The sequence below is a fragment of the Heliangelus exortis genome, chromosome 2 (assembly GCF_036169615.1).
Source record: "Heliangelus exortis chromosome 2, bHelExo1.hap1, whole genome shotgun sequence".
Lineage (NCBI taxonomy): Eukaryota > Metazoa > Chordata > Aves > Apodiformes > Trochilidae > Heliangelus > Heliangelus exortis.
Genome location: NC_092423.1, coordinates 79,711,733 through 79,739,426, shown reverse-complemented (window position 1 = coordinate 79,739,426; position 27,694 = coordinate 79,711,733). Strand labels below are relative to the sequence as shown.

General features: G+C 37.9%; 1 protein-coding gene across 6 annotated transcripts in view; it reads right to left on the bottom strand.

The window, feature by feature from the left end:
- The window catches only part of SEMA5A (semaphorin 5A), a 312,014-nt gene that overhangs the window by 159,836 nt on the left and 124,484 nt on the right, over positions 1–27,694 (bottom strand). For all 6 annotated transcript variants that reach the window (XM_071736701.1, XM_071736699.1, XM_071736695.1 and 3 more), the window contains exon 5: positions 18,088–18,133. In XM_071736701.1, the coding sequence (XP_071592802.1) occupies positions 18,088–18,133 (46 nt within the window). The remainder of the gene's footprint in view (positions 1–18,087; positions 18,134–27,694) is intronic.

Below are 27,694 nucleotides of genomic sequence, written 5' to 3'. Positions count from 1 at the left end.
GCCCTGCAGACTTGACACCACCATGAAAGAGAAACCTCAGCTACACATTCTCTTTGTCTACCAACAGGATTATTCATCAGATTTCCAATCAGAGAGCTGATTTTTTGTGAGCTATTTGCAGGATTCTCTGAGTAGTGTCAAGTATGCAATTCAACATAATAGACTGTTGGTACTAGCAACAAGGCACAGGAAGGGAAGAATATATATATCCTAGACGAAGTCTCTAAGGGTGGCATTTTTGGTTGCTTTTTTTTAAAAAAGAACTTTGCAGAGTGTTTGCACTGCATAATGCATACATGGGAGAAAACCAGACACACATTGCTACTGTCCAAGTTATTTCTTCAAGGAGAAGGTTACTTTTGCAATCTAATTTCCTTAGTAGCAATGACACCAGCAGCAGCAGAACTGATATGAGGAAATACACATTCTCTCTGTGAGGGCCTGGCTTTTCACTGTCTCAAAGAATTAAAGACACTTCATGGTCTTAGGCACAAGACCGAGGTTAATCCCTTCCCTTAAAACTTGCTGTAGCAATCTGTAACAGTCTACTTACTTTCAAGTCAAGAAAAAGAAGATTTAGATGGTCCTTTTTTTTTTATTTGACTCATACTAAACAGGGTGTGACTGCTCTGAAGCCTATGTGGCAGACTTGTTCTCTTCTCAGGATGAAACAGGAGAGAAAACAAATTCCAGTAGGAAAAGGACCCACAACCAATATCCCCATGGCTTCCATAGCAGAGGATTAACATCAGAATCAGTAGTAACAGTATTTACAAACTTTGACGCAGCAATTACGCTGTTCAACAGGCATTTTAAAGCAATGTCTACGCTACAGACAGGTGAGATAAAGGGTATCTCAACATGCTTCAATTAACACAAACATCTGCTACTCCAGTCCCATGATACCGGGATGTCTGGTGCAGTCTGTGTAGAAGTCCATGCTCCTACAGCTAACGCTGCCATCAATCCCTGTGCTATCCAGAACAAGCACCTCTGGCACCTCCACGCTTGTCTGCAGCCGCTACAGTGCTTCTAGCAAGGTATGCGCTGTACGGTGAGGAGAGCAGAGCAGCATTATCCAAACCCACCCATCTGTTCTCCTATCAACCATTCAAAATAAACACCAATTAGAGAAATGAAGAGTTACAAGACTTCAGCTGTCACATGAATGTCAGTGTAACACACAGCAGCAAGGACAAACAAAACACCAGCCGGGGGACACACGAAGCATGCCGCAGGCACAACTGAGAAGTCCTGCAGGCTTCCCCTCCATTAAAGCCATGATCTTAAACCACACAAATAGGTTAAATCTGGCCAGAACTTTTCCAACAGTAGTAAAATTACCAAAATAGTGCATCCAATTGGTGGCTTCTCACAAGCGGTGCCCCCAGAGATCAGTGCTGAGCCCAGTTCTGTTTAATATCTTCATCAACGATTTAGATGAGGGGATTGAGTCCACAATTAGCAAATTCACAGACAACACTAAGCTGGGGGGAAATGTCGATCAGCTGGAAGGCAGGAGGGCTCTGCAGAGGGACCTGGACAGACTGGAGAGTTGGGCTGATTCCAATGGGATGAGGTTCAACAAGGCCAAGTGCTGGGTCCTGCACTTTGGCCACAACAACCCCATGGGAAGCTCCAGGCTGGGCACAGAGTGGCTGAGAGCAGCCAGGCAGAAAGGGACCTGGGAGTCTGGAGTGACAGGAAGCTGAACATGAGCCAGCAGTGTGCCCAGGTGGCCAAGAAGGCCAATGGCATCCTGGCCTGGATCAGGAACAGTGTGGCCAGCAGGTCCAGGGAAGGGATTCTTCCCCTGTACTCAGCACTGGTGAGGCCACAGCTCGAGTCCTGTGTCCAGTTCTGGGCCCCTCAGTTCAGGAAGGAGATTGAGGTGCTGGAGCAGGTCCAGCGAAGAGCAAGGAGGCTGTGAAAGGATCCAGCACAGATCCTGTGAGGAGGTGCTGAGGGAGCTCGGGCTGATCCGCCTGGAGAAGAGGAGGCTCAGGGGAGACCTCATCACTCTACAACTCCCTGAAAGGAGGCTGGAGCCAGGGGGGGTTCAGTCTCTTCTCCCAGGGAGCTGTCAGCAAGACAAGAGGACATGGACTTAAGCTCTGCCAGGGGAGGTTTAGGTTGGATATTAGGAAAAAATTCTTTACAGAGGGCTATCAGACACTAGAATGGGCTGCCCAGGAAGTGGTGGATTCTTCATCCCTGGAGGTTTTTAAAAAGAGCCTGGATGTGGCACTCAGTGCCATGGTCTGGTAACCACTGTGGAAGTGGGTCAAGGGTTGGACTTGATGATCTCTGAGGTCCTTTCCAACCTGGATGATTTTGTGATTCTGTGAAAAGAGATGCCCATGGAAAGCACTGATATTTCACACACACACACACACACATGCACACACACACCAAAAAAAAAGAAACTCAATTAAGCTACAGAAGAGATGTGCCCAAATCCATCCTGTGAAACAAAGACATGACCCAATCTCTTAGCCTTAAAGTCAGTATGCTAGCTATAGTATTACTCTATTTCACTTTGCAGATCTCACTTGCGTCTCTGAGATGTTCCATTTCGTATACATGATGAAAAACGTTTATCAGGATTGTGACAAACTACTTCTCAATGAGAATAGTTACACTCTTCTAGTATTCTAATCTATTCTAATCTACTCTACATTTCCACTGGCCAGCTCTTCACTTTTTTTATCGCAGAAGTGTGGGCAATTCTGGGAATGAGCCTGTTTGTTACCAATGCTTTCTTCTAATTAATTTATCTTCATTTTAGCTACATTCTGCCATTGAGTCATAGCCCCAAAATAGGTTCCAATTTAGACCCCAATGTCTAAAAACTGGGTTTGATGTGTCTGCAACACCCTGCCCCACCAAAGAAGAACAGGCAAGCCCAGCAGCTACAATAAGTCTACTATTAATGCAAAAATCCACTTTTTTTTTTTTTTTTTTCCTACAGGAGACGCAAATTGGGAATCACTTGATTCAGATGCTCTTTGTTTCTGTTTTCTCATTCCCAGTTTTGGTACTAAAGGTATTTTTAAGTATTCCAATTCTCTGTCTGCAACAGTCTTGAATCATTTCAGAGGACATTTATTGGTAACAGAATGTGTGATCCCAGATGCAAGGCACAACATGCTGCCCTGACTGCAGATTTAGGACTTGTAAATAACTTCAGACAGTCTCTGGGCTTTGCTCAGCTCTCAGCGGACTCCGTCTCATCCAGGAAACTAGAATGACTACACCGAGGATCTGCGCACACATTTGCAGATCTTTGTAGAGATGTACATCTGGAGAGTCTCAACCACCTGTTCAGTAAGAATTTTGGTTGAAAAATATGCATGTCAGCCTGGTAAACACAGCATTAGCCTTTCTCATTCGGTCTGTTCATTGTACACTTACACTGCCTCCAACCTGTTCCAGCACTCTACGAGCCTTCTCTGCCAGGGGGATCGGGTGAGTTTTGTCTCTCACATTATTTCATGTTGGCTGGCTTCCAGAAATACTCGAGTTTTGTGACCACTCTGTGGCCATTTTTAAAGGGCTGCTTTTCATTCAATGTATTCAGCCAGACCAGATGTTCCTTCTTGGAGAAACTACTGGGTTTAATCCTCTTTTCTCCTCAGATTTTATCTTCCAGAGCTCCACTTTCTGGGCTAGGCTGACTAAAGCTCTTTAATCTATTTGACTCTGATTTGCTACATAAACCAGATTCAATCTGTGCACTGTTTGGAAAAAGTTACCTCCAGCTTTCTGTTACTTTTCCTTCAGCTGGCTGTTTAGAAGCAGCAGGGAGTTTATGCACGGCTGGTTCTCCTAGCAAGGACTCCCAGGATCCTGTCTCTTATGTTCTGCACTGCACATGTATTGCTTTTCTGGAAAAGTCTGGTAAATATTACTTTGTCTTCACAGACAAAAAGAAATAGTGCATTTTACTTCTTGCAGTAGACAAGGAACGTTCCCTTCTGTGATCTCCTTAACTCCATCTGCAAGGTGTGTTTGCCCTTGTGTTCTCAAGCTAAAAGATGCATTTTCTTTCCCAGTAAGCAAGGCTTGCCATTGCACCATGCTGTCCATGAGTACATCACATTAACTCTAAAATGCCGTTACAGTGCATCAGTCTGATTTAATTGATTGACATTAATTAATTTTTTCTCCTTTGTTTCATCCTGTCTGGTTATTCTTCTCTGCAGTCTACAAGTCCCAGAGAGAATGCACCCTCTAGAAACAGCTTTTCACCATGCTACCCATGGATGTTAATGAAGTTCTGGCAAACTTGATGATGACAACACAAACATTTGCCGGAGTACATTTATCATTCCTTATTCTTTTATTCTTTTATTTTATTCTTTTATTTTAATGTGTACCTACATGAAAACGCAATTGTATAATGAAAAACTTAATATGTTTTATATTTAATTTAATAGAAATTACTGTCCTTTTTTCCTTTTCCAATTAAAAATGAACAAAGCCTTTGCTTCATCTCCTGTTTTCAGTATGAACCATATTATGTTTAAAAAAACCAAAAAAACAAAAAAAACCAGTCTGCTTATGGAAAATTTTCTCTACATACACATTAGCATGTGAATTTTTCCACTCAGCTTTTACTTGTCAGTGCATATGCAGGGTTTTGTTGAGTACAATTCGTTCAACTTTATTTTCTCATGCTGAGTAGCACAATATCCTGCAAGTAACACTACTGACTGCCATGTGAGAAAAGACTGTGGAATCATGCCTAGAGCAATCTTAATAAATATACCATGACATATTTTGATCTCCTATGAACTTTCAGCATTATTGTTTCTTCAGACTGGTTCTGACATATTATAAAAGTTTCATTAATAAATCATAGACTAATTAAAGAAAAAATCTACTGCAAAAGGTTTTGTTTGTGTTTGGTAGTATAAAACTTGATTTAGGTGTTTTCTTTTTTTTTTTTTACAGGCCCACGTATTCAGGTAAAACAATATGCAAAATTCTACTGAACTAACAAAAATAAGCATGCATAGAGGAATCAGAAAAGAGTTTCACTGAGGAGGCTTCCATCTTATCAGTGACAATTTAAAATGTGTGAAAAAGTCTAAACATTCATGCAGATGAGTTCCTGCACTTCCACTTCCCACAAGGTCTCTTCTCTCACTAGATCTTTTCCTATCATAGTAACAGGGCAGGGAAAGAAGTAAGGAACAGTTTGACCTTTCATCATTTCAGCTCCCTGAGATAAATGAGCAGATGCAGAAGTATTGCTCAGAGCTGTCAAAATACCTAGGCAAAGACTCAGAGGATGTGAGCCTAAGGCTATAACCCTTATAAGCAGGATTTCCACTGACAGATATACTAAAAGCAATGGCACATACAAACACTGTGCAGCTACTGCATTTTCCACTCAATGTGGCTTCAAAATGAATGCATTCTCTCATTTATATTAAAATGTAATTAATAGAAACCAATATAAAGTGAATGTACCAGGCACAGCATTTAATCCAAAAGGCTCATTTAAAAAGCTCTCTCTGAAAGTCCTGAAAATGTTAAAGCATAAATTTTTATTTTTTCCAAATTAGTGGAAAAGAGTGATTCAACTTATTATTTTTTTTTCCAATGGGAACTGTTTATTGTCAAATCAATTTATCTCTAGGGCAATTCTGAAATTCTGAAAGATCATACTCACCTTAGGTTTCAATTAAAGACCGAAGTGCCGAGGAACTAAATGACATACTACATAAAAATGGGCAATGCCACAATGAAGTTGCTGTTTAACTTATAATTAACAGAAATATGTTTTGCCAGTTACTACTTCTTCCTACAATTGACTTCCACATAAATATGGAACTCTGAGATTTTCTCAGGTCTTTCATTTACCTTTTAATAAACCTAACTGAATCAGTCAATTTAAAACCTAAACCAAAACACTAACAGCTATTTCTACTGCAATGGTGGCTATGATCTGGGAAAAAGACTAATAGGATTTCATCAAGGAAGTAATTTTCAAAATTGCATATATACACAACTGAAGGTAATATTAACCTCTAATCAAACACCTTTTGTATTAATTAGTCGTTGAACCACATTATTGTCATTATTTATATCAAGCTAAATTAACAGAAGTAACTCAACATACATGAACAGGCCTAAATACCAACCTTAGAGTTTCTATTTTCCCATTAGTTTGTAATGATCTCTTCTTTTTCTTAGTAGCTTATTCATTTGTTTGGAAAATCAGCATAACAACTACCATCACATCATAGAATTATTTTAGAGACTTGGAGAATATATAGTTTTCCAGACACTAGAGCAAATGTGTGAGATCCAGAAGTACAGACTAGAGAAAAACTAGTATTAAAAGCAGAAAAGAAAAACAAACAAACAAAACCAAACATACAGCAAATAAACCTGCAACATGGTTAATTCTACACTAGATCAGCCCACAATCAGTTAAGAATGACAGAAACAACACACATTAAATACAGTTCCCTCTCAACAGAAGTGTGTTGCATATGGCTGACTTAGAAAAAAAACACCTGATTTTCAAAGCCCACAGACGTGCCTAACTCAAAAAAAAAAAAAAAAAAAAAAAAAAAAAAAGGTGGCATTAATGCTTCCCTGTGCTTTCAGCATTCTTCCTCAGTGGCATTAGACAGCTCAGAAATCAGTGTCAGTGAAACTTGTGCTGGGTATATGGTCAGCCCTGTGCACCAGACAGAGCCTAAGCATCGAGCCTCAGACTCCAAGTTCCAGTCTGAGGGCAAAAGCCTAAAAATACTGTGGTGGGATAGGCAAGTCTAGACACCACAAATTGCCATCTAAAGGACATCATCTTCCCAATAAAACAATTAAGAGAATTAACATAGCTTATTATGTCAATACCTTACTTAAATAAATCATGTTTTCAGTTTGCTTGTCTTCAAACAAATATAAAGTAACAGCTGAATAAAAAAACTTATATAGAAATCTCACATATATGTCTAACACCAGATATTTCCAAGCTTATCTGGTTTCCAGTTTTAATAAATTGATTTCCATATTTTGAAATGATTTATCACTCCCAGACTTGACAACAGAAGCATCATATTGTGGTACCATCTGGGATGGTTAAAGCAATAATATTCCAAATGAGTAGATAATGTCTACTAAAAACAGGGGAAAGAAAAAGGAAGTAGAAAAATAAATACAGGAAAAATGAGTGCAAAGGTGACCTTTTAGTCCCCTATTCTCAAATCAGGCCAGGACTAGTTTCTTACACTATGACTAAAGAGTGTCCTTCTCAAACATTTAGGAGCAACAATCCACAGGCTGCCCTGGGCTTAGTAGTGTTGACAAGGCAAGTAACACACCGGAAGTGGCACAGATCCTCCCTTTGTACCCTGAAGCATCCAGAAGAGCAAGACACTCCCTCTTATGCATGCCTCTATGGGCTCCTCATGCTCCAGTGTTCTTGTAGCAGGTTCCTCAGATTTTTCTTTTACCCCAGAAGAAAATTCTGTGTTTCTCACCCTCATTATGGCTGCTTTGTTTCCTTTAATATTTCAGAATTCAGCTTTTCCTTGACTGCAATAGCTAAAACTTAGTCTCCTGATCCTGAAGTACTTTCCAGCTCTTCCCTAGGGATAAAGGGAGCAGAACATTTGGCTTTATAGAAACAGCCAGTTCTTCCCACAGATAAGCAGCTGAATGCATCTTTTAACAGCATGGTATCAAAGGCTCCTTTGATCTCAGTGTCAAGATGCATATCTTAACTTTTTCCGCATAGTGGTGAGGGGACATGAGGCTTCTTCGCTATTTTATCTTATTCATGGTTTGTTTGGTTTTTTTTTTATATCACAGGTGAACAAGAAATGGCAGGGAATGTTATGAACCACATAATGCCCTTAGGCTAGGTACTGATTACTACTAATATACAGATGTAAGATGAACCCACTCCCTACCCAAGACCACCTACATAAAGATGAACTGTTGAACAACATCCAACAGAACTGTTGAATGTATCTCTGCAGTACTGGGAAAAACAATCCTTTCTATGACTCAGAAAATGTGTCTTTAAGCCTATTCTTTGAACAGGCATGGCACACAAACTGTATTTGAACTCAAATTAGATATTACAGGCCAGAACATACAGTGAAGTTCCATATCTCTACCTTCCAACATTTCTTAATTGGATGGACTGCAATCCAGGGACTGGGGAGCAAAGTCAGTCCCGCTGTAAGAGACAATCAGGTCCATGACTACCTGAGGAACCTGGATGTACATAGCCTATAGGATCTGACAAGATGCAACCCAGAGTCCTGGGGGCACTGGCTGATGTAGTTGCCAAGCCACTCTCTGTGACATTTCAAAAGTCACAACTATCAAGTGAAGTCCGGTGACCAGAAAAAGGGAAACATTGCACCCATTTTCAAAAAGGTAGAAAGGAGTACCCTGGGATCTACTGATCTGTCAAGCCTCACTCTGTGTCTATGGATCACAGAACAGATCCTCCTGGAAGCTATGCTGAGGTACATGGAGGACAGGGTGGTGCTTTGAGACAGCCAGCATAGTTTCACCAAGGGCAAGTTCTGTCTAGTCAACCAAGTCACTTTCTATGATGGAGTGACCACATCACTGGAAAAAGGAAGAGCTATGGACGCCATATTTCTGGTCCTGTATAAGGCTTTTGACACAAGCTCACCCATAACTTCCTTCACTCTAAACTGGAAAGATTGACTTGATGGGTGGACTGTTTGATGGGTGAGGAATTAATTGGATAATTGCATCCAGAGAGTGATGCTCAGTGGCTCAGTATCCAGAGGAGGATACCACTGAAGAACTGTCCCTCAAGGGTCCATATTAAGACCAATACTGTTTAATGTTTTCTTAAATGACACAGTGGGATCAAGGGCACACTCAGCAAGTTCGTAGATGACAGCAACCTGGGTGGTGCTGTTGATGTGTCTGAGGGATAGAATGCCATCCAGGGGGAACTGGACATGCTTAAGCAGCAGACCCATGTGAACCTCATGAAGTTCAACAAGGCGAAGTGCAAGATCCTCCAAGTGCAAGATCCTCCACCTGAGTCAGGAGAATCCCTGTTATCAATACTGGCTGGAGGATGAGGTGATTGAGAGCACCCCTGAGGAAAAAAGTTGGGGGTAGTGGTGGATGATGCACCGTAAGGTCAGCAGGTCAAGGGAGGTGAACCTTCCCCTCCACTCTGCTCTCATAAGACCCCAACCTGAGTACAGTGTTCAGCTCTGGAGTCCTCAGCACAGTAAAGATGTGGACCTGTTGGAGTGAGTCCAGAGGAGGGACAGAAAAATGATCAGAAGGCTGGAGCACCTCTCCCATGAAGGCAGGCTAAGAGAGTTGGAGTTGTTCAGCCTAGAGAAGAAAAGGCTCTGCAGAGACCTTAATGAGGATTTTCAGTACTTAAAGGGGGTCACACTTAGCAGAACCTAGGAAGGACAGGACAAAGTAACAGGACAAGGTGTAATGGTTTTAAACTAAAAGAGAAAAGGTCTAGACTAGATATAAGAAAGATTTTTTTCACAATGAGAGTGGTGAAACACAGGAACAGGCTGCCCTCAGAGCTGGTCCATGCCCCATCCCTATTAACATTCAAGGTCAGGTCAGATGTGGCTCTGAGAAACCTGGTCTAGTTGAAGATAGCCCTGCTTATTTCAGACTAGATGACCTTTGAAGGTCCCTTCATACCCACACCATTCTATGCTTTATCAGTGTGAGCAAAAACTGATAATCATGCTTGCAGATACTGTATTGCAGATATACATTACATATTCCACTGTTTTTCTAAATTGCTCAGCACTGCAGCATCTAGATGCCAAAGAGTGGAAACTCTCCATCAGCAAATGTTTGTGGTAGAGCCCTCCACCTGGGCAAGCCAATGTAAGAATGGAAACAGTCTGTGTTCAGTCTGCATATTACTATTTTCTGTTTTCATTTCTGGCACAGTGCGCTGCCATTCTTGCACCTTTTCTGCATATTGGCTACATAGAAATAGGCTAATTCTGAAAGCAGAGCCTGTGTCCCTCCACGAGCATTGCTCTGTTGTTACATAATACTGCTTTAGTCCAGAATTAGCTAAAGTATGCTGTGGCCTTACATAATACAGACATTTGGAAAGCAGCAGCCTGATTTTTTGGTTTTTTTTCAAACTGATGCTACTTGCTCATTGCTTTTGTGTAGCTGTATCTGCATATTCATGTTCATAAAAACATACATAGGAGTGACACCTTCTTAGGAAAAGAAGTTTCCAAAATTACTTGTGGTAAATGTAATAGTCTGGTTGATCACTGTATATATCAGGAAAAATTATCAGGAAGGGATAAATTACACCAACACAAAAAACACATTCATGAGTATCTGCTGCAAAATGAATGCATATTTATCTTCATATTACCTATATTTCCCCATGAGAACAAATGCAGTCATACGATATATTCAAGTGATTCAGGCTTCCCCTTTATCTTAGGAAAAAACTACAAATATTTAATATCTAAACAAAGGAGGAACTGTACTCCAGTGGAAGTGAAAAAAATTAGCACTTGATTTTCTTCTTTACTGTGAACTCAGAACAGAAAATCATTGTAAACACACAAGAAATGCAGTGAAATAGTAAAGGTAAGAAAGAAAAACAGAAAATAAGAAGCTAAGCTTTTCTAGCTAAATGGATGTGCTCAGACTCATTTGTTTAGAAATGCACTTGCTCTTGCATTTTAGTACTGGCACGAAACAATGACAAATACAGCACATAAATGAAAAATGACATCTCTTCTTAGCTTTATTTTTCTTCTCTTTTCCTCTGCTTCCCAGAATACTGACACATGCTGATAAGCCAAAGCAGCAGCCAAGCCCTGCCAATTTGCCAACGTTCTTGTGCTTCTCTTAGAGTCTAAATTTATGTGACAAATTTCAGCAGTATTGAATGGCAGGCAATTACAAATTCTGAAGACTAAAACTTCCCAATTATTTAGAAGCTGAGCATAAATGAATAACAAGCAGAGATGAGCAGAAGAGGAGTCATACTGAGGAGATGGCATGAGGGCACAACTGGTCACCTCACATGGGCTCTACATAGCTTTGTAGTGGGAACCTGCATATGAACTCGGACCATAACTCACAAAAAAAGACTCCAAATAAATTATAATATATGTAGCTACATCTATGCAGGGAAAAAAAAAAAAAAAAACAGCAACAAAAAAAACGACAACAAAAACCACAGAAAAAACCCACCACAAATGGAAAGAATATTCAGTATAAAGAGTGAACCAGTGCTTGGCCAAATACTGCCACAGATAGGTTCAGAATAGTAGCCATCTTCTGCATTAATATGTAGGTGAATCTACAAACACCAGCTGTTTCAGTAGCAAAAATTTTTCAACAGGAATAGACTAACTTATTCTGGTAAATTATTTCCCTACAAATACATTACAGAGGGAAGATCAGGATTTGTGTGACCCATCTTTTATCTAGCTTGAGGAAGCCCCTTTCAGCTGCATGTAAAAGAGGTAATAAAAATAAACATATGTGAAATAAACATTGGTAGGTAAATTAATCTTTTTCTAGCATTAATCAATTTTAATCAAGAAAGTACCATTTTGCATGAAGAAAACAACAAAAATATTAATGGTATCACAGAAAAAGAACTTCAATGGACCTAAAAACAGACATAAAGTCCATGTCTACCTGCCACAAAGGACAATCTCTGACTTCACAAACACTTCTTATGTCTTTCTTAACTTTCTAATTTTCTAATTTATTTGTTTATGGACTTACTATTTAACAAAAGCCAACAATCTACAATCAGGAAAGTAGTAACAGGAGGAAGAGGTGCTGCATACAAGTGGCATTGTTACATACAGATGCACTGTGCTTTTTATTTTTCTTTCTTTTTTAAACTCTGCTATCAGCATTATCTTATACAAAAGGTAACAGTTCAAATAGCTCCTCAAATTTTGCTTCTCGCTATTACACAAGAAGAAATTTGCACCTGCTCTATCACCTTGTGGTCACTCAGCAACTTGCTCACCTCAGTCTCTTTTGGTGAGTTTTAAGTTTTAGAAGTCTTTTTATGAACTCTAGTTGCTGTTTTATCTTCCAAGGTTTCAAGGATTTTGGAACTCTTAAGTACATACAAGGCTGAATAGAGGCGGGTTGTTTTTTTTTGTTTGTTCGTTTTTTGTTTGTTTGGTTGTTTTTTTCTTTTCCATTTGTTTTGTTTTTTTCCCTGATATAGGAACCCAAAATAAAATTTTAAATCACAGTCATCTTTCAATGTCAATATTATTAACATACAGCTGTCACAAGTTAAGGACATCTTTAAGTTAGTTCCTTTATGCCTTCAAGTGTGAAATCAGAGGGTCTTCCTTTCATCTCATTTTCTGCACACATAGCTTCATCCCAAAATTAAATGATGAATCAATAGATTTCTTTCATGTATTTCACAAAGCAGACATCTATTACACAGTTAGTGACTGTATGTAATGTATAACTCAGAAGCTGAATGGACTGAAATACAGTAAATGAAAGTTGTAGAAAAAGCATCAAGCTGCATTTTAAGGAGCTTTATTTATTGGGCAACTCAGCGCCTTACAGAGATTAAAAGATTAAAGCTTCACTTCCTTACTTTTATCTCTGAAGTTGTTCATTATAAATGAACATTTTTACTATCAGCATAAACAGACTTGACTCTACATGACAAATCCTTACAGGCTTTCTTTGTGTTTGTAGCAAAAGAGGACTGTCCCAAAAAGGCACAGTCCCAGAAATGAACTGTATGGACAGTCTGAATGATTTGTGCCTCTTTTAGGACACTGTTCTCTCTAGATTAGGTCAAATACCACTTACAGCCCAAAAAGACAAACTTAGGTTATGAAAGTCTCTCACAAGACATAATATGGTCTCAGTTTATGATAATAACAAGTAATTGTTATTTTGAAAATGGGATTAAAAGCCAGGTAAATATTTATTAAAATATTATTATTTAATTATTATACTATTTATTACAATTATGGTAAAAAGTTATAAAGATGCCTCAGGTTATAAATATGGATCTATAAAAAAACCTCAAACGTTAAGTCAGGTTGCCTCTTTGCTTAACCTAGATAAGCACAAAGTAAAACCACATTCTTCAAAGGAGCTCCTTTTTCTGACAATTCCTAGACCCAGTCTTGCCTTCACTTCCTTGAATGCCTTGTTAATGGTTGAGTGCATACACACACACACCTACATCCATCATCCATCTCTCTAAAAAAAAAATATATCTCGATATTCCAAAATTTAAAGTTGAATAAAAACCATGAAAAAGAACTTCCAACTCATCTGCATGAAGAATTTAACATGAATTTTGCAGTAAACTAAGGGCTAAAATTGCCTTTAAAATTGGTTTTGAGGTATGCATATTTCTAACTGATGCCCAGACGCAGCATGAGAATGAAATCTCAGGGGAATTAAGCAACCACAGAAGCAGATGGAATAGGCTCAGCCCTCTGGATGTTTCAAATTAAGAAGAGTCTTCATAGATGGAAGATTCAGATGAGAAAGCTAAACTCAAGCACGTGTCCTATAAGTGCCTTAACAATCTCAGTTTGCAAAGTTCATCTTATGGATGAAGAAGAGTTGCATTCATTTTATCAGCTTTCTAAAAAGCTTAGACACCCTGAACTTGTAAACATGTTTATGGCAATTCTGGCATAAAGACTTTTACGAGTCAGCATGTACTAGCTCTTCAGTCTTTACCAATACATCAGCAAGCTTGTCATGCAGGCAGACACAAACAAATGTTTGAATTCATAAGCTCTCCTTTCTAATGCTTTGGGGAGAAAAATAATGGTGAAAAAAAATGGTGGAAAATAGACACCTATTGGATTCATCCTCTACATTATGTCAAGTCTCCACTAATCCTAATATTGGATAGGTATTAAAAAAAATTTTTAAAATCAAATCTATTCACTTAAGCACTACTATTGAGATTCCCGCTCTAATATTTTAAGGAATATAATAGAGTTTTCAGGAAATCCAACTTTCATCTTGGCCAGTGCTTTTATGGATTATTCTCCATTACTTGAGGTGAGGAATAACAGAGTACAACTCACAAAACAAAACCATGCAGAATGAGGCCTTATGTATCTGTGAGCCTATCACATAGCAGTGAGAGGTATAAAATACTTGTCCCTCTGCTGCCACAGTCCAGCAAATGCTTCTTTCCTAATCCATAATTGGTATGCATCCATTGTTCCCACAGTCAGCTTTGAACAATTTGACTCTTCGGCTTCTCCAGCCAGAGCTTAAAAGGCTTTCACTCATTTTGGTTGTCTTTATCCTGCTACACAAAGGAAGCTGCTGAGACACATCAAATACTGGTTTGCTACAGACACCATCATATGAAACTTGCTTACTCAAACAGACTTCTCCTGTGAAGTACAGAGCACAGAACCATGACATGTGGGATGACAACTTTGATGTACCCACAATGGGCAGCAATGTCTCACCACATAGTGCTGGCTCATGTTTAGATACACATCCTGTCTGATGCAATCGAGTAGCACTCTAATCCTCACTTTTACAAGGGATTAACTTTCACTAAACTGATGGAAACACTACCCTTTTAATACATGAATCTCTGTTCTGCACTTCTTTCATGAGAACTTGCATTTCAAATGACTGTCTGCTTTTGTGTTGATTTCCCTCTCTATTTCCCTCTCCCTCACTATTTTCCAGGTAAAAACTTGTAGGAAATAGAGTACATAGATATTGTGGCATATAGTAATTTTTGCAAAAGGTTGCAAACAGTCATAATTGTACTTTATTCCTTTTTAGAGAGCTTTCGTGTTAAAAAACAATACCTGATAACATTGCAATGTCTGGTAATATTGCAAAATAATACTTTAAAAATTCCTAACTTTTAAAATTACACAGAAATGTGTAAACTAAGTATTTTAAAGATGCTTTTGCTATAACTAAATTATTTCTACTGTTTCAGTTGGTTACACTTAGCATGAAGGCTCTTTGTAACATCAATGGGCAGAAAAACTAACACATTCAGATAGACACTTGACAGATGAGGAGACTTGTTTTCAAAAAAACAAAAAAAACAACTGAAGTACACCCTTTATAATTAAGGAATCCCCTTTATTTTCCAGATAGTGATACCATAAGAAAAATTAAACTTATGAACAAAATGAAAAATAAAAACAAAAAAAAGTTTCAATAAAAAGAAATCAAACATTTCTAAAAGTCTAACTGAAAACTTTAGAAAATGAGGATGGCAAATTGTGACAAATCACCCTTGCTTCCATGCTGGAAGTATGAAGAGTAAGGAAGAGTAGCAATTTTTCTCCTCCTTCAGACACAACAGAAGTGATAAAGCTTGAATAATTTCTAAATAAAAAAATTTAACTACATGTGAACAGGTTTTCCTGTTTCTAGCCCTTGGGTATGGTTATTGTGCTATACAGAAAGCTTCTTACAGCTAGTACTTCACCATGTACCCTTTCTTCCAGATGCAGAAACATGGCTTAATAAAGCTCATGAAACATCTGCATGTTTTCACAAAGGCTGTTTCATAAAAGAATCAAAATGAGCAAAATAAGTATAAGAATTAATATAATAAAAATGCTTATAAGTACTTATTTTAATAATATAAAATAAGTAGAAGAAACTGGCTTTTTACATTATTATTATTATTATGATGATGATGACAATTGTGTGAAGAAAAAAATGCTAAAAGTTCTGTCCCTACAGAAAGTGTCGGAGTGTTCAGTCCCTCAGCAAACAAATGCTAACTAGCATGTATAGTATTAATGAGTTAAACCACAGTATGCTTTATTTCTCTCCTGTGAAATTCCATCATTCTGTTTTACAAGGATTTCATATTACTTTTTTCATATTACTTTTACTTTCCTTTTCACTTTTGTTCTTTCCTCATTCAGTTATAACAGGGTTTCAGTTTGGTAAGATGTAGAGCCTCAAAATACTGTAATATTTAATTGCTAACTTGGCAAACTTCATACCCTCTAATCCTACTCAAGATATTTCTTTCACTACATGTGAGGGAGAGAAACTTCACATGCCCTAAAGTTTTAGAAACTGAAGTTTATTTTGTTAAACCTAAGTAATCCCATACACCATGTTAGGATGACTGGGACTGCAACTAGGATTCCCTTGTTCCTACAAAGTTTATCTGAAAGGTCTATAAATCTTGGCTAACCATTTGGTAAGTACACTCTTGCCTCTAGGCAGGTTTCAGACTGGTAGCTGGCAAGTTTGAATTCCACATTCCCACAGAAATGGTTATTGTCTCTTTCATTACAAAAGCTTTCACACTTTCAAGCATGAGGCAGAGACTCTTTGAGTCTTAACATTTCTCAACAAAGGCAAAGAAAAGCTGTGGGTCTTTATGGCTGCAGATTTGCAAGAAGAGTTCAGACAAGTAACCAGCAGGGAGAAGGGCAGCACTGATCTTGCCTGTGGTACCAGGAGAAGTTAAATGCCCTCTTGGGGACTCTCCCAAATGTACTTACATGACTATTAGATCAGTGACTAACTTTGTAACATGAGAGTTATAAATGACCTGAGAGTGTTGTGTAATGAGCCCTAAAGAATATACTTTATTGCCTGGCTGACTTGCACCAAAACAAAGGCTTCAGCCACCTCATAGCTGATTTGAAGCTGCCATAGCTGGCACATGCATGAAGCACATCTCTTGTCCTGGGGCACCCAAACAGAACCAGAAGAAAAGCAGAGGGGAAGAGGAAGATAAGGTCTATAAAGGACATATATGAAAGAGTTATAATGGCATGATATGCTGTGAAAGAAAAAAAATAATTGCATGCTTTGTTTTTCATTTAAAAATATAAATTCCCTAAAGAGTTATGGAAAACAGTTTGGAGATACAAACCAGTCTGAAGATAGCAAACCAGTGGTGCTACAGCATACATGGCATAAGAAACTTTACCAAAAGTTGACTCAAAAACACTGTTTAAAGGCTATTTCACATTCATAAGACCAAAAGAGTATAAAATGAACAATATTTATTAATACTGCAATGTTGGTTAATTACAAATCAACTTCAGATATTTTTTCTGGTAGTCTGATACAGTAAAAGAAGTCTCCAAGTCTAGGTAAAGCACACACAAGGTGTTCCACAAATAACAAGGACAGCCTTACCTGAATGCATTTTACTTTTCCATATTCAACTATATAAATAGACACAGTACTGAATCTAAAGCAAGCTAAAATTTTATACTGCATAAGTGAAAATATTATTAAAAAACATACTTTTCTATTTAATTGTGATTTTTCTATTAGCAAGTTAGTCAACTTAATTAAATTTACCAAGACAACTCTTAGAGCCAAAAACATAATGATGAAGGTTAGAAATTATTCCAAGATTAAAAATAATGCAAGATAAAACCAACAAAACAAGCAAAGAATAGCACTTCAAAGAATGAGGGAAGATGTGGTTGCCTGTATATTGAAATCAGATGATGTTCAGGGTAAAATAAATTAATCAGGGATTCTTACTTAGCTTTCCATTAAGCCTAATACCTCTAAAAAAAGGCTTTGTTTCACCTTCCAAGCTCTAAACAATAGATAGCTGCCTCACATACAACACTGAGATTCTAATACCTGGGTTCACACTCTATTTCTTCCTTGAAATTTTGCTGTTTCATTTGCCCGATTTAAAGGTAGCAAGTATAAATGACATTATCTATTTATCAATTTAAAAAAATCTCCATAATACCAATATATTCTGAATACAGAAGCTACACAGTAAGTTGGAACATTTTTCTATGATCCTCCTTCACAGTCTCCATTTTTTTGTAAATCTACTCTGCTGTAGATCACAGCAGAGGGGAGGGTAAGGTAATATCAGGTTTGTACAGCCCAGGAGAAGGGCTAATCTGGAATTAAAATGGATAATATGGTTTATATAATATAGGAATGCGAGGAGGACAAATCCAGATTCATACTTATCTGTAGTCATGAAGCTTATGAATATCTTGATTATCTGCTTTTAATCATCTTCTTACCTACAGCATAACATTGTGCATGAGGAACTAAGAAAACAAAGATAAAACATACCTGTATTAGAGAGAGATCCTCAAGCTGCAACCTGAAGAGGTAGTTTCTGAGGTTTAAAAAAAAATAGATAAAAATTAATTGTTACTAGCATTTAAGAAAAAAATTTGTTACTAATGTTCAAATAAAAACATAATGAATATAAAAGTAAAAAATTAAAAAGTGACTGGTAGTTGGGAGTCTAAGTTCTTTCAGGTACTGTCTTAACAAACAGTCCTTTGAGCTAAGAACTAGGACAATTTCTAAAACAGATTTACAGCTTAAATGATTGGCTACATAGGCTTAATGTAGATATTTATGCTGCGTATGTGTACATCAGAGTCATTGCTCCAGTCTTCCTTTAGAATCAATGGGAAAAAATACTACTTCAGCAGATTAGTGTGACTAATATTACATGTCTAAATGAGAATAAAAGGGCAGGAAAACTAAAACTAACCATTTCTTTACACAATGATGAAGCCTTACACATTTAGGCCATATTTTTTAATATAATCATTCTAGTTATTTATGAAGAGGTATGAAGTGTTGCTAACAGGCACATATGGTCAGGACCTATAGTTCCTATTTCTACTAATTTCTTTTAAATGCACCAGTGGCGCAGAGGGAAGAACAAAAACAAATTTTATCTGAAAAAAAAAAATGAAGAATATTATTTTTCAAAGCAAGTATGTCAGAAACAAAACCATAATCATGGCTGATGTTATTTATGGGTCCTGGGGTGAAGCTATGTGTATTTACATATTGACTCTGGTAAATATATGGTCTGTTTAAATTGTAGATGTAGAGGAATTGAGTCACTAGTCTTTCCTAGGAATATTACTAAAGGGAGTTACTCAAAAGGCAAGAGGCAGGCTATTAAGAGAAAGAATTAATGAGAAAGTAAAATAAAGGCACAATACTTGTTATTAGCACAGATAAATAATAAGAAAGAAATAACTAAAATACTTGTGTTTGAGTCACGAAGACTTGAAGTGTACAAATAAAGAACACAGTACATTGCAAGACAATGTTTGCACAAAGTTTCATCCACAAGCTACATGCAAATTGACTTGAAAGATTTGCCTTGAAATGTCAGGAAGAGATGCATGTTTCTGACACATCTACACTCTCCCAGTAAGGAAAAATATACTTTCCTATCTGCAAAATATTTTGCTCAGAAATATTCATCACGAAACATAAATACTCAGGCTGTTCCTTGTCTCATACAAGCTTCCACCAAACATTACTGATTATGCTTTCACTCCAAATATCAGCATTAAAGAAACCTGCGACTTCACTGATGATACAAATCTTTTTTACCTTGCATGAAGAATAGGACACCTTTTCTCTTCCAGAGAAATTGAACTGCATCCTCAGCAGTTACAAACTGTTTTCTTAACTCAGTTGTATCAGAGACACAGGGGTGGCACATAAATGCCTCATCTCACTCTACAGATAAATTCTGTCTCTGTTGCAGAACATATGAACAGACACTCTGGTCTCACACTTTCAGTTTTCAGGTCAGTACTTAGCATAATGTCATGCCAACCTCTATGCATACACTTTCTTTTGAGATATCTACTGAGGAATTATCACTTATGTGGCATTTTAAAGACAGAATATCAAATAATATTTTTTTATAGTCTTTCATCCTGAAATAATTTCAACCTATAAATATGCAACCTATTGTCTCAAACTGTAAAAATTCTAAATGAATAATTATATAAATACAGTGTCATCTGGAAGAAAAAAAGAGGCTGCTGGTTTGTAGGCTTTTTTTAACCTAGAAAGTGAAATTTGTATCCTATGCAGTAGAGCACAACACTTCTACCCATTAACATAGACAGCGTGGAACTGGAAATATTTTTCAGCTTCCTGTGGCTGACAATGATCAGTTAAATTTTCAGATTCATAAAGTCAGCAGAAAGAAAATGGAAGAGGAATAAAAGCAACATGCAAGATGCTGTAAAAACATGACACCTGTGCAACACAGAGGTAAAGTACGCAAATGGACAACAGAGAGTAACTGTGACTACATGAATGAAGCTAAGACAAATGGCAAACTAGCAGAGAGCAATGACAGCTACTCCTGTCTGTGTCCACTTGAGTAAAACTTGCTGGATTAAGAGTAGGTCTACAAATATAAGTTTTGCATTTTAAGAAATACAGCTTTAACATGCAAGAACTCATTCAAAAAGGACACATATGAGCTAAAAATAAAAATAAATAAAGATAATTTGTCTGAAAATAAATAAGAATAAGCATGACAATAAACCCCCTCTACTGGAAATATGTTATTAATAAATCTGGCATTCCAAAGAAATAGGCAATGCCAATTTCATGATGTCCAGAGTCATTATGCCACTCAAAAGGTGACAATACTTTGTTCATAATTTTATTGAGCTTGCGCCCTGAAGTGACATTTTTCAACCTTGGTTTCGCTTCTAAAATTCTTCACAAATTCTTCTACTGAATTTGTGCTTTGAAGGAAACAGAAGGTGTGAAATAAAATGACCGAGTGAATTTCTGAAGCATAGATACAGACCTCTTAGCACAGAGGCCTGTCTCTTGTCCAAATATAGTGGTAATACAAACAAGATAAATACAACTTTACATGCTGATATTCAGCTGATTTAACAGTGGTGGTAATTGGCAAATTGGTCTCCATTTGGTACTTAATGAATGAGAAAAGCAAATACGATACATGTATCTGCAAACAGATGATGAGAAGAAAACACAGCTAAATCTGAGATAAAGTAGCACTGCCTACTCCTTCAGGTAGTCAGCAAGCAATAAGCATTGTGTTTCACATTCACAGAACAGAACAGGTTTTCTAGCTGAACTGTGATAAGTAAATTCAGTTAGTCAAGAGCCTACTGGAACACAATGGCAAAGACTTCCAGTGGTATCAGTGAGAAGTGAATGAAGCATCACAAAAAGCATGCTCCACTCTCTTCCTTGATGCAATGTATTTTAGTCCACTGCAGTGAATACATTAACTATGACTACAGATAAAAGTAGGAACACACAGCAAACCAATTTTATAAACAAGTGTATTTTTAAAAAATCAGTTGAAACCCCATAAAGAGTCAAAACTGTATCATGTTAGTAATGGTTGTTAGATGCAGCATTTTATGCAGATCTTTACCCTTTTCTTTGTGAAACAGCAAGATAGAAAATGTGAAGACAACAAGAAATGCTATTGATTAACACAGAATTAGAATATTAAGATGGCACATACAGCTTAGGACAAAATACTGAAAATTGAGATTACAAATAATGTGACAGATAGGAAGAAAAAAACCCGAAAACAGCACAACCCCTCTCAAGCCCCCATACGCATCTGCAATTCAAAGTCTGAATCAATAAAAACAGGTTGCAGCAAACTCAGAAACTCAAGGCATGACCAGACATGCTGAAAATAAAACAGTAAAAGATCCCTTGCTGTGTACCTCTTTCAAGAAACTATCTGACACAACAAAAGAAATTTTTGTTCAGTTCACTCAGAGGAAAAAATATTAGAACTCAACTATTAAAGAAAAAGTCACTATTCCAGAATCAAGATGGGAAGCTATAAATAAATATAATAACATAAATAATAATAAATAACATAAATAATGTAAATAAAATAAATAAAAATAAGTAAATAAATTGAATATAAATAAAACTAGCAATTGAAAAAAAAAAAGACCCACACTGTTTCTTTCTAAGATTAAGCTAAAACTAAATTTCGCTGCTATATCTCCTCCAAAATAGCAGTCATGGGAATAAACTTAATTAAACATTGCCATTTTAGACAGTTCACTTTTCTTGTTGCTTTGTTTCCCAAATTAATCAACTTTGGCTAAAAAAGTTTGCTCCAGATGTTTATTTTTTGGGGGGAAGAGGGTGAGGAGAGAAGGTAAAGAGTCTGTGGTAGCCAAAGTTTGAGCTTTTTTTACAAAAAATTATTCGATTACAAAACTGCAACAACAGAATTATAAAAGTTATTTCAGTGATCAGGTTACTGCTAAAGTATTTGAAAGGAGGAAATACTGCACTCAGATGGCCCACATTTTCAAAGGGAGCCTCAAATTTCCTTCCTGAAACCGTGCTGTAGACCTCCAGCAGAGCTGTTGGTTTCACTGAGCATGGGAAATTCTGAAGCAGGATGTATATCAGCATTCAGGAACAACCCTGGCTTGATTTTTATTTGGTTTTTTTTGTTTGTTTTGGTTTGGTTTGATTTTTGTCCTTTCTATTTGAGACATCCTCACTCCTGCCCAACCCAGCACTTCTCTCCTGCCAACCAGTTGTGGATATTTCTGCTTTTTAAGCTTGGCTGAGTTACTGGTTTGGGTCCCAGCTCCACCTGAAGTGTGCTGAGGGGAGACTCCTCTCTAGGTCAGAGCTTGGGATGGAGGGGAAAACACACAAAACTGGATCTTTTGCCTCACACAAGGCACTGCTGACAGCTCAGGATAAACCTGCACCCCTTGTGTATGAACTTTTCCTTTTTCTTTCCCCCCCGTGCCAGTGAAGCCACAGTACTTCCTCTAAGCAGACAGGTGAAAGCTGCCAACTGTACATTATTTTTATTCTTTTCCAACTTCTTTGTATCAATCCTGTTTAAAATTAAATGCTAGCTTGACCCTCCTGGCTAGGAAGAGGAGACTATTTCTCCGGCCTTAACCTTCTAAAATGAAATCTTGTTTTATTTAAGCTCTTAGGTGATATTATGTGCAACCTCAGCCTGATTCACGGATATTTCAGCCCAGTTTCTGTTGTCTCAGTCTGTTCCCCATCTTGTGATGCTGCAGGGAAGGGAGAGCTGAGATGGTTCAACTCCATTCCCACCACCAAGGGTTCTGTTTGTTGTAATAGGCCTAAAAATTGTTAATTCTGGGTAGGAAAACTCCTCAGAGGTGGTTTTCCTCCCATGTTCCCTGTTGGAAACAAGCAAAGCAGCCCCCAGGAATGAAGTCTTTTCTTAGGATATTTTGAAATAAGCACATGATGTCAACACATTTCTATATAACACACAATCTTGCTCCCATCAGATTTTGAGAGGTGAAGGTTATGTACACAGCATGCATCATGACACTTAAATTTTCTGCTTAGACTCTTGGAATGAGGACTGAGGCCCAAACACCTTCCTAGCATCCAAGTAGCCCTCTCACAAGGTAAGTGCAAGTGCTGTTCTGTGTAGTACTTCTTTATGACTTCTTCTATAACATGGTAATCAGCCTCTGGCCATCCAGCAGCATCCTGACCTACACTGCAGTTCCATACAGACACACACAAGTAGCCAAGTTCAGAAAGGCCCAATCTGCTGGTAATGTAGGACACAAACTGCAGATTAGGACTAACATTCATTGCAGAAGAAAGGAGCAGCTAATAGACATGAGAATACTACTACTACCACATATCAAATGTGTATACACTAAATCATGACTTTGATTAAAGACAGAACACCTCTCACCTGGTTTAATTTCTAAGGATAGCTTACACTGAAATAGCAGCGTGCTCTGTGCTCTGCCAAAGAAGTTCTGTTTTCCTCTACCACTTCTCTTTTCATCTCACCCCAAGTTAGCTACAGGGCTCCTCTGATGATGCATCATGTTAGGTCCAATAATTAAAATGTCAAAACATTAAATCAGCACAAGAAAACTAGAAATTTTTGTGGGGTTAGTGAACTGACTGGTATTACAACCAGACTATTATCAGAGCTGGTGCAAAAGAGAAGAAAATTACACAGTGGAAGCAGGCATGAGCAAGAGAGGTACAAAGCATTTGCTTTCAAAAATACTTAGGAACGCATTAGCAAGGCAGAAAAAAGAAGCGGTAAAGGGAGGAAGACCTTCTTTCTGCAGCAGTAGGATGATAATTTCTCAGATTTAATAATAAAGCATAACATAGATTAGATTAGACCAGATCAATCAGTGGAAGGCCAGACATTGATTACTCTGAACGAAGTGTTAAATGAGCAATAAAACACAGATGGATGTTCAAACAACACAGCACTAATTCCTAGTGCCTGTATATTCGCCCAATATGTAGCACTCAGAGCATCTCATTAACAAGAAGCTCTCAGATTCTCCTGCTGGGAGCAGACAACAGCAAAAAGCAAACCTGTACTGTTATTTATTCCTTTATTAGAGATTCTTAAACCACTGTTAATTAATCCTTTAATTTGCCTTTCTGTTATTACGGCAAGTAGTGGTAATGGTTCAAATTAACGTTCCAAAACACACATCTAATTAAGTGAAAAAGCATACTGTTACAGTCCTTCATCACCCAGATAAGGAGTGACTGAGGCAATAAGCCACCTCAAAGCAAGTTATAATCCTCAGAGCAAGTTTAATTAACTTGCAGAAGAACATGCAGTCAAAAGCCACCATTATTAGGACACGCCATGTAAAAAATCATGTAGATATGTCTAAATATATATTATCCAATTAAAACGAAAGCTGAATAGCTTTGAGACCCATTTCTGATAAGTAACTATATAATTTTTGAAGAATAGCTAAATTAGGACAACTTGGATTTTACAAAATAAGTTACGAAATTTTAAGAATGAACTTCAGCTAGAATTCTACCAGCTCATAATTTCAAGCACAAGAGGCTTACTTCATTAGTCATTTAACCAAACAAGTTTCTTCTGACAAAATTCTTCTTAAAAATGTAACTAAGCGTTTTGAACTTCAACATTCCTGCCCTAACTTACTGGATGTGAGGGATGCTTCCAGTTCATTTTTTGACCCTTGTTTTTCCAAAATGTCTGGAACAGTTTTAATAATTTTGATTTTTAAAAAGTAGAGCTAGTAAGTGTTTAGAGCACTGTCAGGGAACAAGGAAAATAAAGGCAATCTACAATTATTGAGGGCAATTCAGACACTGCTGTATTCACCCCCTCAGATAAGCTTTTCCCTCCACAATTGATTTTTCCAGGAGGGATACAAAGAGAATGCTGCAGGACATATGGCAAAGCACTTCCACATAGGAAAAGAAGGCAAGGTTGGTTTGGGGGAAATCCAATTCCATACTTACTGACATTTCAAAATATAGAAATCATTATCATATTTGATTAGATTTAATCAGTCGACTAAATAACACAAAGAGAAATACCAATCTGAATATTATATTAGGATTTACCAGAATAAGATAAACAACCATCCTCTCATTTCTTTGAGCTTATTGAGGAGCTAATGCAGGAAGAGTAATCCTGCACTGAAGCCACTTAATTATAAAATTAAATTTTCCTTGGTATATGACAAATAAATTCCCTAGAAGGTTTCAGACTGTTAGAGAACTCATTAATTTTTATCTGACAGGTCATATGTGATGTTAAGAGCAACAGCCAGGGCAAATTTGAAAGATATGGATTCATGGGAACATAGCTACATTGCCTTATGTCAAAAGCCAGTAGTCTTCATAATGTACTAACAATAACTGTTTTGCACTTATATGGAATTCTCTCTGTAGAGTGTTTCTCATGAATATATTTCTCTTTTTAATTACTTTTTTTATATATGTGTAATCTCACACAATTTAGAACATATCTGTTAAGAAAAAAACCTTTCCTTTACATTAAAACTAGATCCAATTGACATTATTCTCCTTATTCAGCTTAATATATTGAACTACAATTCTTGCTTGTCTTCACTAAGCACTTTGGGCTGTTTCATCAGAAACAGACAAGAGATTTCTCCCTCCATTTCTTCCTTTCTGTCCCAGCCCCATCTATCCCATTCCCCTGTTTCTCAACGTTATATAATTTTCACAGAGGTAACTTGTGAAAAAATATTCCAAATAAGCAGGGCAACGGTAGGTTACTACTGAGATCTAAGATAATTCATCAGTCATTTTAGAAGATTCCCTGCTCCTTCTGAAGCCCTCACCAATAGTACACATATATCTCCCTTCTGCACAGCAGATTGACAGAAGACCAAATGACTATTTTAAAGCAAAAGCATTATAACACTTCAGATCAAAAAGAAGTTGTTAATCAGAGCTGTTACACTGGAAGGCATTAATGATTGTCAAGTGACCCTAACACAAAGACAACCACAAGTCTCATTAAACTTCAAAGTTGTGCTAGATTGTTTTACAATTAAAACAGGAAAAATCATAAAATCACAGAATCATAGAATGGTTACGGTTGGAAGGGACCTTAAAGATCATCAAGATCCACTCATCATTGCCTCCCCTTGGACACTGGGGAGACACAACTCTCTGTGTGTGGCCACCCAACCAGTTACTTACCAACTGATTGGTCCATCTGTCAAATCCATGTCTTGTCAGTTTGGAGAACAGGATGTCATGTGGGACAGAGTAAATTGCTCTGCACAAATCCAGGTAGATGACATCAGTTGCTCTGCCACTACCCACCCCATCTGTAGCTTTGTCATAAAAGGCTACCAAATTGAGCAGGCATTATTTGCCCTCAGTGAAGCCATGTTGGCTGTCACCCACCACCTCCTTATTTTCCATGTGAGACAGCAAATTTTCCAGCAGGATCTGTTCCATGATCTTGCCAGGTACAGAGGTAAGACTGGTCAGCATATAGTTCCCTGGGTTTTCTTTTTTCCCCTCACCGGACCGCCATGACGTCTCAAATATAATGGACAGAGACTTAGCAACTCTGTCCGGACTTAGCAATCCGCCAGCTCACTCAGGATCTGCGGGTGGACCCTATCTGATCCCATACTTAAGCATCTTCAGGTTCTTCAGATGGCCATGAATCTAAAACTAAAGCAGCTGCTACAAAAAAGTCATTGGGCTTCATGGTAGGACACATGTATGACCTAAGAAACAGAAACTGACCACATTTGAGGTACAAGATTTGTGAAGAATTTGAAAAGTGAACAACAAAATGGACTGAAGTTACTTGTTTCTACTGTATTCTGAGACTCATATAGTTTAGGTTGGAAGAGACATTAATGATCATCTAGTTCCAACACTCCCCACATAGGCAGGGACACCTCCCACTAGATCAGGTTGCTCAAAGCCCCATCCCAGCCTGGCCTTGAACACTTCCAGGAAGGGGGCAGCAACAACTTCTCTGGGCAGCCTGTCCCAGCATCTCTCACCACCCTTGTGAAAAATTTCTTCCTAATATCTAACTTAAATCTACTATCTCCCAGTTGAAAGCCATTATAAGCTGTCCTATCACTACATGCCTTCATAAAAAGTACCTACCAAGTTTTCCTGTAGGCCCCTTCAGGTACTGGAAGGCAGCTACAAGATCTCATGAGAGCTTTCTCTTCTGTAGGCTGAACAATCCCAACTCTCTTAGACTGTCTTCATAGGAGAGGTGCTCCAGTCCTCTCATCATCTTTGTGGCCCTCCTCTGGACTCACTCCAACTGCTCTATGTCCTTGTGCTGGGGTCTCCAGAACCGGACACAGAACTCCGGGTGGGGCCTCAGGAGAGCAGACCAGAGCGGGAGAAACACCTCCCTCAATCTGCTGGCCACGCTTCTTTTGATGCAGTTCAGGATACAGTTGGGCAATTGTACATTGCCAGCTCATGTTGATCTCCTGGTTCACCAGCTTCCCCAAGTTCCTTCTCCTCCAAATTATTCTCAATCCATTTCCAACCCAACCTGTAAATGTGTTTTGGATTGCACCCACCTAGGTGCAGGACCTTA